Source organism: Pempheris klunzingeri, chromosome 14, assembly GCF_042242105.1.
Source record: "Pempheris klunzingeri isolate RE-2024b chromosome 14, fPemKlu1.hap1, whole genome shotgun sequence".
Lineage (NCBI taxonomy): Eukaryota > Metazoa > Chordata > Actinopteri > Acropomatiformes > Pempheridae > Pempheris > Pempheris klunzingeri.
In genome coordinates, this window is record NC_092025.1 from 9,948,047 (window position 1) to 9,963,253 (window position 15,207).

Sequence of the window (15,207 nt, forward strand, 5' to 3'; positions counted from 1 at the left end):
ATTTGCAGAAACGCAGCCCCAAACTTATCATACCATATGATAATATTTCACTGTTGCCTGCAGACCCTCCCTATTGTGCCGCTCTGCAGCCCTTCGGCCAACAAACGGCCTTCTGCTGCAGCCAAATATTTCAAACTGTGACTCATCAGTCCAGAGCACCTGCTGCCATTTTTCTGCAGTTGAGTCGCTTGGCCATGTTTCCATGTCAGAGGTTTGGCTTTTTGGCCGCAATTCTTCCCTGGTTTCTGCTAGTTCTGAGCTGATGTCACTGCTGGACATCCTCTGATTTCGAAGGTAAGTAAACATAACGTGTCTTTCATCCCCTGTACTAAGTGTCCTTGGCCGACCTGTGACATGAAACTGTCTTCCACAACCTCACCTTGGTAGCAGAGTTTGGTTGTTCCTCACCCAGTTTGAATCCACCTACAGTTGTTTCTGTTTCAGTAAATGATGGTGTTTCAACCTACATATGAAATTGATGATCATTAGCACCAGTTTGGTATAATTGGTTAATGACACACCTGACAATGATCCTACAAAATCCCTGAGTTTGTGCAAAGTGTACCTAGAAGAACGGATGCTGTTTTGAAGGCAAAGGATGGTCACATCAAATATTGATTTGATTTATATTTTTCTTCCATTCGCCCCCTTTTGCATTTTAAAAATTGATTCTTACTTCACAGCATTTCTTTACACCTGCTTTTTGCACAGAACTGTATGTCTGATGAATGTATTAATTATAGCAGCATTTATTTTTCACTAAGTTTGTTTCACTAAGTCATCATACAGTACGTTTCCCTTTGAATACACTAGTTTTAGACTAGACCTGTACTAACTTTGTATTTAAGAAAATTGCACTAATGTTTTCATCATCTTCAAACTGTGGGGCTCATTTGATGCTTTCTCCAGAGGGTACCGAGTCCAGTGCAGATTCTTTTAAATCTTTTAGAAAGGCATACCTCTGTAAGAGCTATAAAAGAGCCATCATATTTCATGTTTTTGTCCCACAAGTCATACACTATGCTGCACATCAGGTCTATTGTGTTGTCCTTTAAGTTCCAAATCTGATTGCAGTAATTATATCTGCCAGGTAGAATCATTCAGAACTCTTGACCACAGTTTTTACATTTTCACCTTCTTCCTGACGCATTTCGACCAAACAAATGTGTTTTCTTATTGGAGTGTAAAACATTACCTTTGCTCTTTTTCTTTCCCATCAAGACCGGAGAGTGTCTCCTGGGTTTTTCTTTCACCTCATAATAGTAAACTCATTAAATGAGGACTCATTTAACCTATGCACTCAGGGCTTAATGAGTTACCATTTCCATTTTCCTCATCCCTGGTGTTATCTGACCCGCTGGTACAGTTTGCGCAGTTCATCCCAGAAGAACAAAGACAGAATGGTGTGTGGACCGAGCCGGAAATAAGAAGCTCCCAAGCCTTTGTAGAGTCCCATCAAGCCTTCCTTCCTCAGTGTCTTAGAAAAGCAGTCCGCGAATCCTCTATAAAGCTCCCCCTGAAAGATGAGAACATTAAAGTCAGCCTGGATCTGACCAGCTGAATGTCCCAGCAGGATGTGAGCAGTGTTTGAGCTCCCCTTTATAACTAGTATCTATGTAGAATTTACAATCCTTAAAAGTATCAAAGATGAAGGAGAACCAGAAATATCGTCTTTTTACTCCACTTGGCAAAACCTGGTGCCTACATTACCTAAACTGCAACTTGGTTGCTGACATTTTGGTTGAAGATTTGAGTTTGTTATGCCAGTAGCAACTAATGTAGCTTGTGTCGCTAGCAGGTAGAGTTAAAGAGCTGGCTACAGAGATCTGATGAGCTCACTTCTTCCTCACCCCAAGATTTTGTCCATTTTCAAACTTGTAGTCTTCAGCCTAAATCGGCGCTGCCTCAAGTGACATCACTTAAGGCAATTCACCAGACTACACCCTTCTCCATCTGGAGCCACAAAAGGTTTTACCTCTTCACATATGTGGTAATACTCCCCAGACCTACGAACAGCCTTTGATGTGTAAAATTGCCGCAATTTATGATTTCAGTTCTGGCTGATCTGGCAATACCTGCGCTTACAGGGGATACTGTGCTTACAGGCTAGAGTTAAGTTTTAAATGTAAACTACTTTAACATTCAGTTTTAATGCTTTTAAAACTACTGTTCAAAGATGCTACAGAAAAAGAACTTGTAAACTTGTTTATAGGCAGACTAACAAACTGGGCGGAGAGGATTCATTAAATCCCGTTTTAAAGAGCACAGTCAACGATGTCACCTGACATGGTAATACTGACCTCAAAATAGATATTTTTTTTTCTTCATTGCGTGATAAGTGTGCATACACTGGATCAAGTTCATTACACATAAATATCAGTCCCTGTGAGGTGATAAAATATCTCGCACAGAAATGGCGGACCCCGCCAGTTACACTGAGTGAAAGTACATTGAATTCTGAGAAAATATCAGTCGTACATAGTATCAAAAATGGAGTTTGATATGATGAAAATCTAAAGGAGTGTAACTTTACCATAATATCTCTCTCACCTTGCCCAAATGATCCACAGGCTGGTTGTAGAGCCGCGTGCTCACTACATCAAACGGAGTCATAGCCAGAACCACCACCACGCTGCTGATCATGCCGGCACTTAGAGCCACTAACCAGCTGTCTTTTGAGAACACCTTGGGAAGAAGCAAATAACAACCTCAATCAGGATGACAGAGAATACACTAAAGGACATGTGAGGCTCAGCAGTATGATAGAAGTGAAGATTGGCAGGATGTAGCACACTCTTCACACCAGTGCTATTATCTATACCAGCGTACCATCATCAGGTACCACCACGTGTGCAGCCACTGCTAATCTTAACTAGTCAATGTCTTAAACTTTAACTTAACAATAATGAATGTTAATATTTAAAACTAAGCTGCACTTCAAGGGCATCATAGAGCAGCTTATGAAAGAATGGCAGTGTTGCCTGAGTTGTTGGGAGATGAGGACACACCCACCTCCATGCTCACTCACACACTGACCAATTAAAACAGCTCAAAGGAGGTCTGAGAAGGTCTGACAGGAGTCTTTTCTGAACTATTTTGCAGGCAGGTCAGTTGAGCGCAAGACTGTTCAGTGATCGCTATTGGCTCTGTCATTTTGAATGAAAGAGCCTTTTTAACTGGAGCTGGGTCAGCAGCAAGTAAACTGGAGCACCAGTTGTGTAAGCTCAATGTTTTCAGCCAGGGGGGCCAATGAGAGGTGTCGAATTTCTATTCCAGAAAAGTGCAATGCCTGCTGCTTTGTCAGTGTCACAATCACTGCTTTTGTAATCCCTACACAGTCACAGACTACAAGTCATCGTCTCTCCGGCCTCAGCGTTTCTCAGTTTAGGGCTGGAACTCAAGATTATTGTCTTAATCAATGCATTTGCCGATTATTTACTCAATTAATCACTAGTTTACAATCTAGACTCTAGATAATATCTAGAAATACTGGACAAAGCCCAGTGCAGATTCCCAGAGTCTAACGTGACTTCTCCGAACTGCTTTTTTTTAATCCAACCAATGGTCCTAAAGATCAAGATATTCAATTTACCATCATACAAAGACAAAGAAAAGCAGCAGCTAATCATAGCAGCTCTATGCGAGTTATGCAAGACCCCTCTTTTGTTTATTCTGGGACAGTGCTGTCATGGGGAAGACGTGCACACGGTCTACTAGGGAAACAAACCACACTTGGAGAGCAGTAAAACAGCCTAACCTGTAGGTCAATCACAAACTCCTTGGAGGAGGAGAAGGTGGTGAGCTGCGCAGCGGACCCCACGCTGACCCTCGGTACAGCAGCACTGGAGCCTCTCCACAGTCCCAGAATGCCGTGCTCCCTGTAGATGGCTGCCAGAGCGTGGGTCATCCCCTGGCAGGAAGAGGAGGAACACATGAGGGAACTATTGATGTTCTGTTCTCCACAGATTTCACAGCATCAGCTTGTGTTACCTTGTGCTGGTACTGATGTCCGACTGCGATGGAGGACATGGACTGACTCTGCAGATGAGTCTTCACCTGTCAGTGGAGACAATTTGTGTTTACTACACCCCACAGATACAAGTGACAGCTCACCTTCAAATGCCCCAGCTGATAAATCTTAAAGGAATAGTGCAAAGAAAATCTGGGGCTTAAACTAAAGCAGCCACTGACCAAATATATGGGACTGCCCATCACGGCTCCCACCACACCAGCCGCAGCCCCTGATAACGTGGTTTTGAGCACGCTGACCCTTCCGTTCGTGTGGATGTAACCCGAGGACTCAATGATGGCGTACGAGCCGAGCCGGACTCCATTCATAAAAAACTGGTAGAACAGCCCGGGCACCAGACCCTTCTGTAAGCCGGACAGTCCGTCCACTTTGCCGATGGTGTAGAAAGCGTGGAAGACGTTGCGGTAATAGACCTGGTACGAGCCCCGGCTCTTGAGCTCTCCCTGCAGCTGCATGCGGGTTTTGACGACCTCCAGCGGGTTGGTGAACAGACACGCGCCGCACGCCGCCGCTCCGCTCAGCACGAAATCCATCTGGACCCGGACGGAGCACAGATGTGGAGCTCAGGCCTGCTGCCAGCCCGACATGCCCTTCATATCGCAGGGTTTGAGCCCAGGGACGCTCCCTCCTCCCGGAGACTGTACACTTCACACACCCTCAGCTACGGAGCGCAGACATGAGAGCACTTCAAGGCCGCCGCGTAAAGTCGTAATTCCGATTAACAAATTAGTAAACGTGTCCTGCCGGTTAATCACCACACTTTTTTAACACACCAGGCCTGTTCGATAAAGGACGTACAGGCCGAGAGTCAGTTAATTTCTTCTCATGTGTGTATTCATTTTATTTTGAAGTTATATTTTAATTGTAAATATGCTGTTTAGTATTATTTCCCCGGCATTGTGTTGTTGCCCGTCCTTTCCTTTGAGGATTTGGTTGTCAAATAATTTACGAACCCGCATAATTTCATCTTTGAATTGTAATTATGTTTTATTGAAAAAAAGTCGTCCTAATTCAGTTCACAATATTTTGATGGACAAAGGTACGTGTTAGAATAACATAGAGCCTCATTATGATGTTGAGGTTTTGGTCGTACACTCCATCCGTCCCCTGAACGTCTCATCTTGCTGACCGGTACCACAGCGTACGTGCTGTACGTCCTCTCGGCCAATGAAAACGGCTCTTTATCCCTTAGTGAGCTGGATGACATCCACAGCGGTGAACAAGTTGGGCTCAAATGAACTGGCGGCCATATTGCCAGAATATATCCACTTCTCCTCACAGATCCACGGGTCAGACTAGTACGCAGCGTACCATTAGAGAAACTGGTTTTCATTTTCTCTTAAATGACTCCAACTGCAGCAACAACTAGTCAAATCCACATTTAATCCTTTTGCATTTACAACACTATTATATAATAATTACAGTCATCATATAGGAATAAAGAAACAATAAAAAGTAATGAAGCACTGTCAGTATTTCTTAACAGAAAAGGGAAAAAAAAGAGGAAATGATCTCATGTAAACAGGAAATAGTCTCCTTTTAACACAGAGGTCTCAACCACAGCAAAGCTGAACCATCATGATTTTGTAAATAGACCACCGCCCTGGTTTACTCCTTCTTCTCTATGGATAACGTTCAAGCATCTGATCGACTCCCTGTTCAGCCCACGGATGTATTATGGTCCGTCCACACCAGCACAGTTCTTCCGTAACAAAAAACAGATAATTCACCACCTTTTCAGAGCTGCCTGGTTGACTGTAGCTCCGGACTAATCCAAGTGCAAAAACAAAATCATAATCAAATACAACAACGTTCCCGTGGCGTGGTAATCTCTGCACCACATGCACAACATTTCTTGATGTGCTTAGCGTGGTGCAAATGACATTAAATTGATTATTATTCTGATTAGTAGGCGGATAATGTAACCACAATCAACTAAACCAACAATAGTGAGTGCATTCATTAAAATAACTGTTCATGTTATTTCATCTTGTGAAGGGCTCATTATACGGGTGGAATATGGTCCCAATCAAGGCACACTGAAGATTGAGTACAGAATGAGTTTATTTTACATGGTAATATGAAATATGATAAATTCCTCAATCTATAACCTGGTCCACATTTTTCTGTTCACGACTACAAACACATATTGACTCCAAAATCAGCTTTTCACGCTATGTTTTATAACATGCAGTGTGCAGGATCCTCAGTGCAGCTGTGTTTAGGAAAGCAGTGAGTAAGTGTGTAAATTAATGGGGCCTTAACTACAAAGATGTAGGCCTCAGATTTTAGTATGGTGCCTCTATCAGAGAGCATCTAAACAATTTTTTTTAGCCCACTGTATGCTAAAAAGCACATTCAGGCTGAAACAGCAGTATTTTGGGTGCGATGTTTGAGCGATGAAGATGTATCCTGATTCCAAGCTGCTATGGGTTATTCATCAAGTTCACTGATATGTTTCAAATTTACCCTTTAACCTTCTACTGACCAACATTGTTCAGGATTTCTATTGAAGTTCTACTCAGTGAAGTGAAGTGACATCAGGTAAACAGTGGGTCACCAGGGCACAAGGGCAGCTATTTCATTTCACAAAAAACATAAAAAATGTCCTGAAAGGAACACCAAAGGTGCTGTGACTATTATCGTTATAACATTTGTTCTAATTTTTTTTGCTGCTCTCTCATCCATTCAGTGGTGTAAGCATCAGGAGCGCCCAGGGGGTTAGTTACACTTTGACATGGAAAGCAGGAGGCTCTACCTCATGAGCCACAACAACCATTTAAACTCCCCAAACTCCTCTCATCTTTATCGCAAGACACAAAATGTCTGAAACACCCTTTGTTTTAAGGTAACCTCTCCAAAGTAGCTACTTACTGGAGGCTATGACCGGCACACTTACACAGCTAGTGAGCCCTAAGGTGTGAGGGTCATAAGCAGTTCTTAAACCATTGTGAGGCATATGAGGCCTAACTCAAAGATGCATTGTTTTGCATCTTTAATGATCACAAGTCTTTCAGAGAATATAGGCTATTATTTAAAATGATACTTTCTATAGTTTTGTTGACAAAATATTTTGAAGGGGAACAACTTTTCCCAAGAAGGCTGGTCAGGACCTCACTGTCTCCACTGTGACTTCTGCCCATGTCAGGGCGACACCATCGCTGTCAATTGGAGCTTATTGCCTGAGGAGTGACTTCCACTGCTGTTTTTAACCACATCTCTGTTTAATCAGCTGAGGAGCACTTACAGCTCAGCTGGCTGAGGATCACAGACATTCTGACAACTCCAACATGAGTGCAAATGTAATGGGATTTTTTTTACTTGGCACTGAATTAATTAAGTAGGAAAAGCTTTTCCTCTCGCCTTGGAAACGCAGGAAAACAACAACAGGCCATTATCTAGTCAAGCCATTAGAGCATAATAGAAGACGATAGAATGTAAATCCAGATGATGTTTGATACTGATGTCTTTCCAGGTGATCAAAGGTGTAGAGAGAACATTTCTGTGCCGTCACCTTTGACATGACATATGAACGAGTCTAACGATCTACACAAATTGACATCAGTGTGTTTAAGCTGCAGACTAAACTCCTTGTGTGGTGGGTGGGTCTGTCCTTCGTCACTGAGCTGGATTAGACTTAAACTTAAAATCTGTCTCACCTCTATCCCTCTTTAAATAGGATTTGTGCTCAGGGTCTCTTGAGCAGCCCCAGCCTGATGCTCAGGAAATGGGCTCAAATAGGACTAGATTTTTTCATGTTATGGTCGACATGTGTCTTCTACTGAACCACCTGCTCATTTTATAATATATTATTTGCATTCAATCTGCTTGCTTTTCTTTGCATGGACTATATCTTGCAAAAAAAAAAAAATCCTGGTGGTGGCACTACAACAACTGGACAAAGTTTTTAAGTTAAGTTAAATTTGAAGTTATTTGAAACACAGCCACAGACGGTGGCCAACACTTCTTAGCTGCAACTAAATGCCAAATATAGAGTTTATCATACTGCCAAAATCTAAAGCTCTTGTAACGCTGAACGCAAATGCTGCAAGATATTGCATGTATGTTACACTACTGTTAACAGTAAATTGCTGTTAAGTAATATCGTATGCTGTCCAGCATATCAGCTCAGTGCATTTTAAATTTACAAGTGATTTTAATTAGGTTTGGTGTCCTGTAGCAATTCTAAAATACAGCAAATGACTTCCTACGGGAGCTGACTCAATATGTGCTAATCCTCCTATGCAAACCACAGCATGACAGATGACGGTGCAGCTTACTGCAACCCTTTTCCACTCATGATTCATGGTCTGATTTAAGCAGCAGTATTGATGCTTTGTGTTAGGGGTCATAAATGACCAATGAACTAGACGCTCTGATACAGCGTCTCTGCTGTTTGACATAGTCAAACAGTCCTCTTTAGCTGCATGATCTAAATCCCTCCTCTCCATTTCCTCAGCCACAGGCTAAATCCTCTCATCTGAAATGTACCTAAAGCGTTTCTCTCTCCCCTGCTCGTGCACACATGAATAGTTTTGTAAAGATCTGGATTTAGAAGTATTCAAACAAACAGTATTTCCTCATACACTTACAGACGTGCAGGAGTTCAAAGATTATGTAAAGACTTGCAGCAGTGATGTGCTCAGACAGCTACAGCAGACAATCCACTTTGGATCTGCAGCTTGCTTCTGAGCCGGACTGTCACTCAGCAGATTGTGTTGGAAAATGAAAGCAAAATTGTGGCGATTTTACTTTGCTGTTCATGTCAAAATCATCATCAATCTCTTCTTGTATGATTCAAAACATAGTGTAATTGCAAACAATAGCTTGTACAGGGAAATAGTCCATTATCAATCAAGAACATTAATTAAGAGTCAGTGATCATATTTTTTGTATAAAATGTGCTCTCCTTGAAACCAATCATGAATTCTGTGTTGAATGAAGCCTTCTGAGTTAATGCAGGATTCCTCATAGGTAATTACTCCTGCTGCTGAGTTACAATAATAGCTTCTGCCGAGTTGGTCCTTCCAATAACGTTAGGGTGTAATCCTCACCAGCTAATGAACAACCAAGTAGGATTTCAGATGCAGGGTAAACCTCAACCTGATCCCCAAACCTTTCCAACACACCACGCTGTAGCAACAAGGCCGAGGAGGAGAGAGTCAGCGACTCGAAACAAAGTAAGTGTGTTCAAGACCCTGACAGGTCCGAGGTGATTTCTGTTTGTTCTGGTTGATGGAAAAACAAGGAGCAAAGAAGAAGAGCGAATATTTGTTGGATGTTACCCAGCTGGATTTAATGTATTGCCCTCAAGTGCTCATTTGACTCCCCGCAACAGCACAGCAAGAAAGTACAGTGAGTACACTGACAGTACAGTGAGTGCTGCTACATCAATATTAATTGTGTATGTTTTCAACCTAATGTTTTTTATTGATATGGCTGAAGCATTACTAGTTTCACCTTAATATGCTACATGTAAAATATTCCCTCCATAAAGATCCACTGAATGTTTTGATTTCAAAATTAAAATCTAAACCTTGACATCAGCTCAATTTTCCTATTGTGTTTATTTATTTCTAATGATACTATGTTTGTTTGATTTAATAAGATCTGAACTAAAAATCCATATGGACCAACAATAACATTGTATCTGTCATAAGATCATTAATAGAAGTTTTTGGCCTATTTAAACACATTTTTTAAATAGTGTGAAAATGTAGGTTAATTAACAAGGAGGTCAATCACCTTTAAGTGAATCTCTGGTATCAACAGTCAGTGTTAATTGGATTATGTAGAGTCAGGAGAGCACCTACGTAGACAATGGTATCACTTTCAGCACCACATGTACCAGGTCAAGACGGAGAGCAGCTTATACACATGAAATATACACCCTTAAAGACTCAACGCAGCGATCCACCGATCCACTTATCGTTTCCTGACCCGTTTTTGTTCCAGGGAGACTTTTCTACATGTTTTACAGCGCATGAAGGGCCTAGCCTGAAGTGTGATGTATTATGGAGAGAGTTCTAGTAGAGATACATGATGTTTAATTGCAGAGAAGTCTTTTAAATAATCTAATGCATCCTTCATCTGTGATGAATGTTCTTGGTTTCAGTCTCTCAGGGTTGACGATTTTTTGTTTTTTTTAATTAATTTCCTTAACTGCCTTTTCCCAAAAAATTTCAATAATACATGAAGAAATCTAATGAAAGAGATGCTAAGAAGAAATTACATTTTATTCAATCATAGCCTCATTGATAAGAATCCAACAAAATCAGGTCAGAAATGTAACATTTCTCCTACTTGCAATGCACAATTTGCAGTTTAAGTTAGGTCATTTGCAGAATTGAAAATACAGAAAGGAACCGGGCTGAGGAAGTGAAAACACCTTGGGCTGCCCAGTGTGAGCTAATGTTCTCCTGTCTGGGTTAACAGCCCCCCAACCCCCTTGCATTATGTGAGTATGCTCACATGCAAGTGAATGCAATATTAATTTCATGCCATGTCTATTGTATCTGTTTAAAAGCCCCCTGCGGTGACTTTTGTCTTCTGAACAGCAGGGTGCAGCATATCTCAACATTACTCCTCCTCCACCTTTATTGTTATCATTCTGTGGAGCAATAAGTGCACTGAGACTGAGGCTGTGTGTGTGTGAGGCAGACCCATCCATCCATCCATCCATTATCTATACCACTTATCCGTCAGGGTCGCGGGGGAGGCAGACCCAGTGAACATCAATATGCTAAAAAACTCAATGAACAATTAAAATAACCCACATAATGCACTCAATATTGTTGACTGACGATACATACATACGACACATTATGAGACTGTAAAAGGGTATGTTTAACTATCACAAGAATAAAGATTAATGATATTATTTTGTACAAAGAGCATGTGTCTTAGTGATGATATTAAAATGGAATCAGATTATAACGTGCTCATGCCATAGAAGTCATGACCGCTACGAAAATAATGAAAATAATGGAATGGACAAAATCCTTTTAGAATAAAAGCAGAGCAGGAAAAGGTGACAGAACAGAACATTTTTTTTTTTTTGCATTACAAATGTCAACACTGTGCTATCATCAGATCCTCCTGTGGTCATAATGATTGAAGAGGCTTCTTTGTTAGCGGAGTTCCCATGCTGGTGTTTAGGTGTAGATAAAGCTGATTACTGGGCCTCTTAACATGGAGAGTGAAGGATATTAGAGGAGGTAAATATCATCACAGCGTGTTATGATTACATGCTAAAATCAACTACTGAGTGTCACATTTGTTAGCTCTCTCATTAACTGTTTTGTTTTTTGTGTGCCAGACAAAGGTGCAGCCATGGACATCGGTGGTTTGGAAACGGTGGTGGCAAACTCTGCCTATGTTTCAGCCCGTGGCAGTGTGGACGGAGCTTCAGCAGCCGCCATGCGTGACAAGAAGATGCGTGCCAGGCTGAAACTCCCACACATCAGAGATTGTGAACACATGAAGGCGTCTATAGACACAACCTTTGACTTCATGTGTGTCAAACAACCCGTCGGCAAGCGCCTTTTCCAACAGTTTCTGGAGAGTGACACAAGCAATAAAAGTGCTGGAGAGATGTGGAAAGATATTGAAGACTTCAACGTATGCCAAGAGAAGGACAGATTGCAGAAGGCACAAAAGATGGTCAATAAATACTATGAGTCGGCTTCAAAGAATTTCAGCAGCTTCCTGGAGGAGAAGGCCATCACTAGAGTTAAGGAAGACTTCAAGAACATCCGTGGTGACCTGTTTAAAGAGAGCGAGCAGCAGCTGCTCAAACACCTGGAGAAGAAAGCCTTGAATGGCTTCAAGAACAGCATGTACTTCCTGCGTTTTGTTCAGTTCAAATGGCTGGAAAGCCAGCCTTTTGATGAGGAGTGGTTCATGGACTTCAGGGTCCTGGGTAAAGGAGGTTTCGGGGAAGTGTTCGCTTGTCAGGCCAAAGCAACGGGCAAAATGTATGCCAACAAGAAGCTGGAGAAAAAGAGGCTGAAGAAACGCAATGGCTACCAGGTAAAGCACAGAGGAGAATGTCCCTCCTGTAGACATTCATAGTGTCAGCTCAGTCCGCTGGAAACCTCATGCTGGTATACAGCAGGAAATAAGAAACGACCCAGTGAGTGCTGAGGTTTAGTTTTTACCTCAACGGCTCAATGCAAAGAAGCTTTTGACCCTCTTAAAGACCTCACAAAGCAGCTCAGGGCCAGACACAAATACAGTACACGAGCCTGAAGTCCACTGCTTCTAAAAGCATCAGTGGATAATGAACTTTTCATTTTGTTGCCTGGCATTGGAGCTCACACCAAAAATCCTTCAAGTTTGTCCACTCCATTAAACTGTATGTATGCAGTTATGGCCTATTAGACGTCTGCTCAGGCTGTACCTGCTCACAGCTTTAAATAATTGATATACTCATAAGAATAAACCTGAAAGAAAATAAGAGGTGTAATTGATTTACCAGCAGGGGTCTTCATGTGTCACAGAAAGCCAACTGAGGGCTCATCAAGGCATCTGATTGGCCCTGGATGGACAGTCAGCATTCATAATACCAGGCACCAAGAACTGTAAACCTGGACATCTGACTTCAATGCAAACATTATGTATTATTTGCACCTTTAATTCTTCTCCTGTGACATGTGGGATGTGACAGGGATCGCAGATCTTTGTCAAATCTGGACGTGTGTCCTCAGAGGAGGTCTAATCAGGCAAACCTAGCAGTGAAGCTGTCAGGGTGTTTAGGGGCTTTAACTCTTTCGAATTGTTGACATTGTACATTCTTGTTTCTGTTGGTCTAATGTTTGATTTGTGTTTAGGGAGCAATTGTGGAGAAGCGCATCCTTGCAAAAGTTCACAGTCGCTTCATTGTGACGCTGGCCTACGCCTTCCAGACCAAGACTGACCTCTGTCTAGTTATGACCATCATGAATGGAGGAGACCTCAGGTAGCTCTATATAAATGCCAAATACAGCTTTACACACACACACACCATAGACTGACCTAAACACTATGCCTTTATTACATATGGTACATACTGCAGTCTGTACTTAACAACATGGGAACAGTGTTCCACTCCTCTCATCTCTACTAATCAGCCTAAAGTAGATAAACCTCACAGCTAACATACAGACTAGGCCCTCAGGCGCATCATCCTACACGTCAGAGAATAACTTAATTGTAGAGAATAACTTGAGTAGTTTCTCTTCTCACTTCTTATTCACAGAGGCCTTAGAAAACACTATAACCTCCCACCCCCATGTTTCACAGGTTTCATATGTATAATGTGGATGAAAAAAATCCTGGTTTTGATGAGAAGAGAGCACGTTTCTATACAGCTCAGGTCATCTGTGGGCTGGAGCACCTTCACCAGCACAGGATCATCTACAGAGACCTGAAACCAGAAAATGTTCTGCTGGATGATGCAGGTGAGCCATGTCCACTGCAGCATCTTATGTATCTGCATGCTTGTACTGATATCACAGCCCCAAAGTCAGTGTCTCTGTCCTGACCCAGATAGACTTTACCGAGCATTAATCAGGCTATTCAATTAATATTGGCTTGGAGTTAATACCTACTGTACATAATAGTTGGTTGTTTCTTCAGTAGCCATATGTCACTTTTGTTTCTTATAACTCAGGACACGTCCGCCTGTCAGATTTGGGTCTGGCCGTCGAACTTCCACCAGGAAAAGACAAAACTACTGGGTATGCAGGGACTCCAGGTAAGTGAACACATCCAATATCTTAAAATGGGAAACAAAACTGGCCCAGTTGGGAGCAGAAATGCTATCATCCTGGTCGCTTTTGCTGTAAAAATAAAAATCCATGTAGGCCTGTTTCTCAAGCTGTGTATTGTATATGAAATCATGTTGTCTATGTATGTAGGTTTCATGGCTCCAGAACTGCTCCAGAAGAAGGAGTATGACTACACAGTGGACTATTTTACTCTGGGCGTCACCCTGTATGAGATGATTGCTGCCAAAGGGCCCTTTAGAGTACGAGGAGAGAAGGTACTAAACAAGTGTAGGACAGACACATCAGGTGACTTTTCTGGCAAAGAGTATTCTCAATTCCCCGTCATCAAACGATACATAAAAAATGTTCCCCTTTTCAGGTTGAGAATGACGAGGTAGCGCGCAGAATCTTGAACGATCCAGTTTCATACACACCGAACTTCAGCAAAGAGTGCAAGGACATGTGCGAAGGCCTGATGGAGAAGGACCCAGCGAAACGCCTCGGGTTCAAAAATAATGACTGCGCGGAGCTCAAGAATCAGCCCTTCTTCAAAGAGATTAACTGGGGACGTCTGGAAGCAGGTGGGTGACAGCTAGGGAATCACACACACACATACACACACACACACACACACACACACACACACACACCTTTCCATCCATCTTCCATCACATGCTCTTATTGATCTATCAAATCCTGCTGCAGAGAAGGAGGGAATTCTTACAAAACTCAAGATTTGGATGACACAAATGGGGGTTAAAATACAAAAATAAAAAGCCATACTTTTATTTGCTCAAGTCCTCTGTGTTCCATCTACAGGTATGCTACCTCCACCATTTGTTCCCGATCCTAAGATGGTCTATGCCAAAGATATTGACGATGTGGGCGCCTTCAGCACAATCAAAGGTGTCGTCCTGGATAACACGGATAACGAGTTCTACACTGACTTTGCTTCTGGCAACATCCCAATCCCCTGGCAGGAAGAGATGATCGAGACAGGTGTGTTTGGAGAGATGAATATCTGGGGAGAGAACGGCAAGCTGCCCAATGACCTCGACCCAAACTTTGTGGAAGCCAAAGGTGGAGGATGTGTGCTCCTTTGAGCAGCGACAGACGGGCAACAGAGCTGAGTGAAGAAATTTAACACACTTAGATTCTTTATGTGCTCATTTGGTGCCACTCACGTCCAAATGTATAATCTGTCATTTATATAAAATTACTGATGTTGTTGCTAATGAATTAAAATTATGTGTTTGTATTTATATATTGATATGCATATTATTATGTAAGTATACTGTAATATTTGTAATATTTATAGTAAAACTAGTAACAAAAAATGTAAATATGGTTTCACTAATATAAATACTTATATCATCTGCAAACGTTAATATATTTGTTCAGTAATTACAGACAAATATACAGTTATAA

The 15,207-nt window shown here is 41.9% G+C and overlaps 2 protein-coding genes across 2 annotated transcripts; one reads left to right on the forward strand and one right to left on the reverse strand.

Annotated features, from left to right (window-relative positions):
* Positions 1–1,086: 1,086 nt before the first annotated feature.
* On the reverse strand, positions 1,087–4,673 carry slc25a35 (solute carrier family 25 member 35). The gene is made up of 5 exons (XM_070843221.1): positions 4,192–4,673; positions 3,991–4,056; positions 3,758–3,910; positions 2,551–2,685; positions 1,087–1,516 (listed from the first exon to the last, which is right to left on the reverse strand). The coding sequence occupies exons 1-5, from the start codon at positions 4,561–4,563 to the stop codon at positions 1,346–1,348; spliced, it is 897 nt and encodes a 298-aa protein (XP_070699322.1). The 5' UTR covers positions 4,564–4,673; the 3' UTR covers positions 1,087–1,345.
* A 6,689-nt stretch (positions 4,674–11,362) lies between these two features.
* Positions 11,363–14,882, forward strand: grk1b (G protein-coupled receptor kinase 1 b). The gene is made up of 7 exons (XM_070843415.1): positions 11,363–12,061; positions 12,862–12,989; positions 13,313–13,470; positions 13,683–13,766; positions 13,930–14,054; positions 14,159–14,360; positions 14,599–14,882. Exons 1-7 carry the CDS (start codon positions 11,363–11,365, stop codon positions 14,880–14,882), a joined length of 1,680 nt encoding a protein of 559 aa, XP_070699516.1.
* The last annotated feature ends 325 nt before the right edge of the window (positions 14,883–15,207 follow it).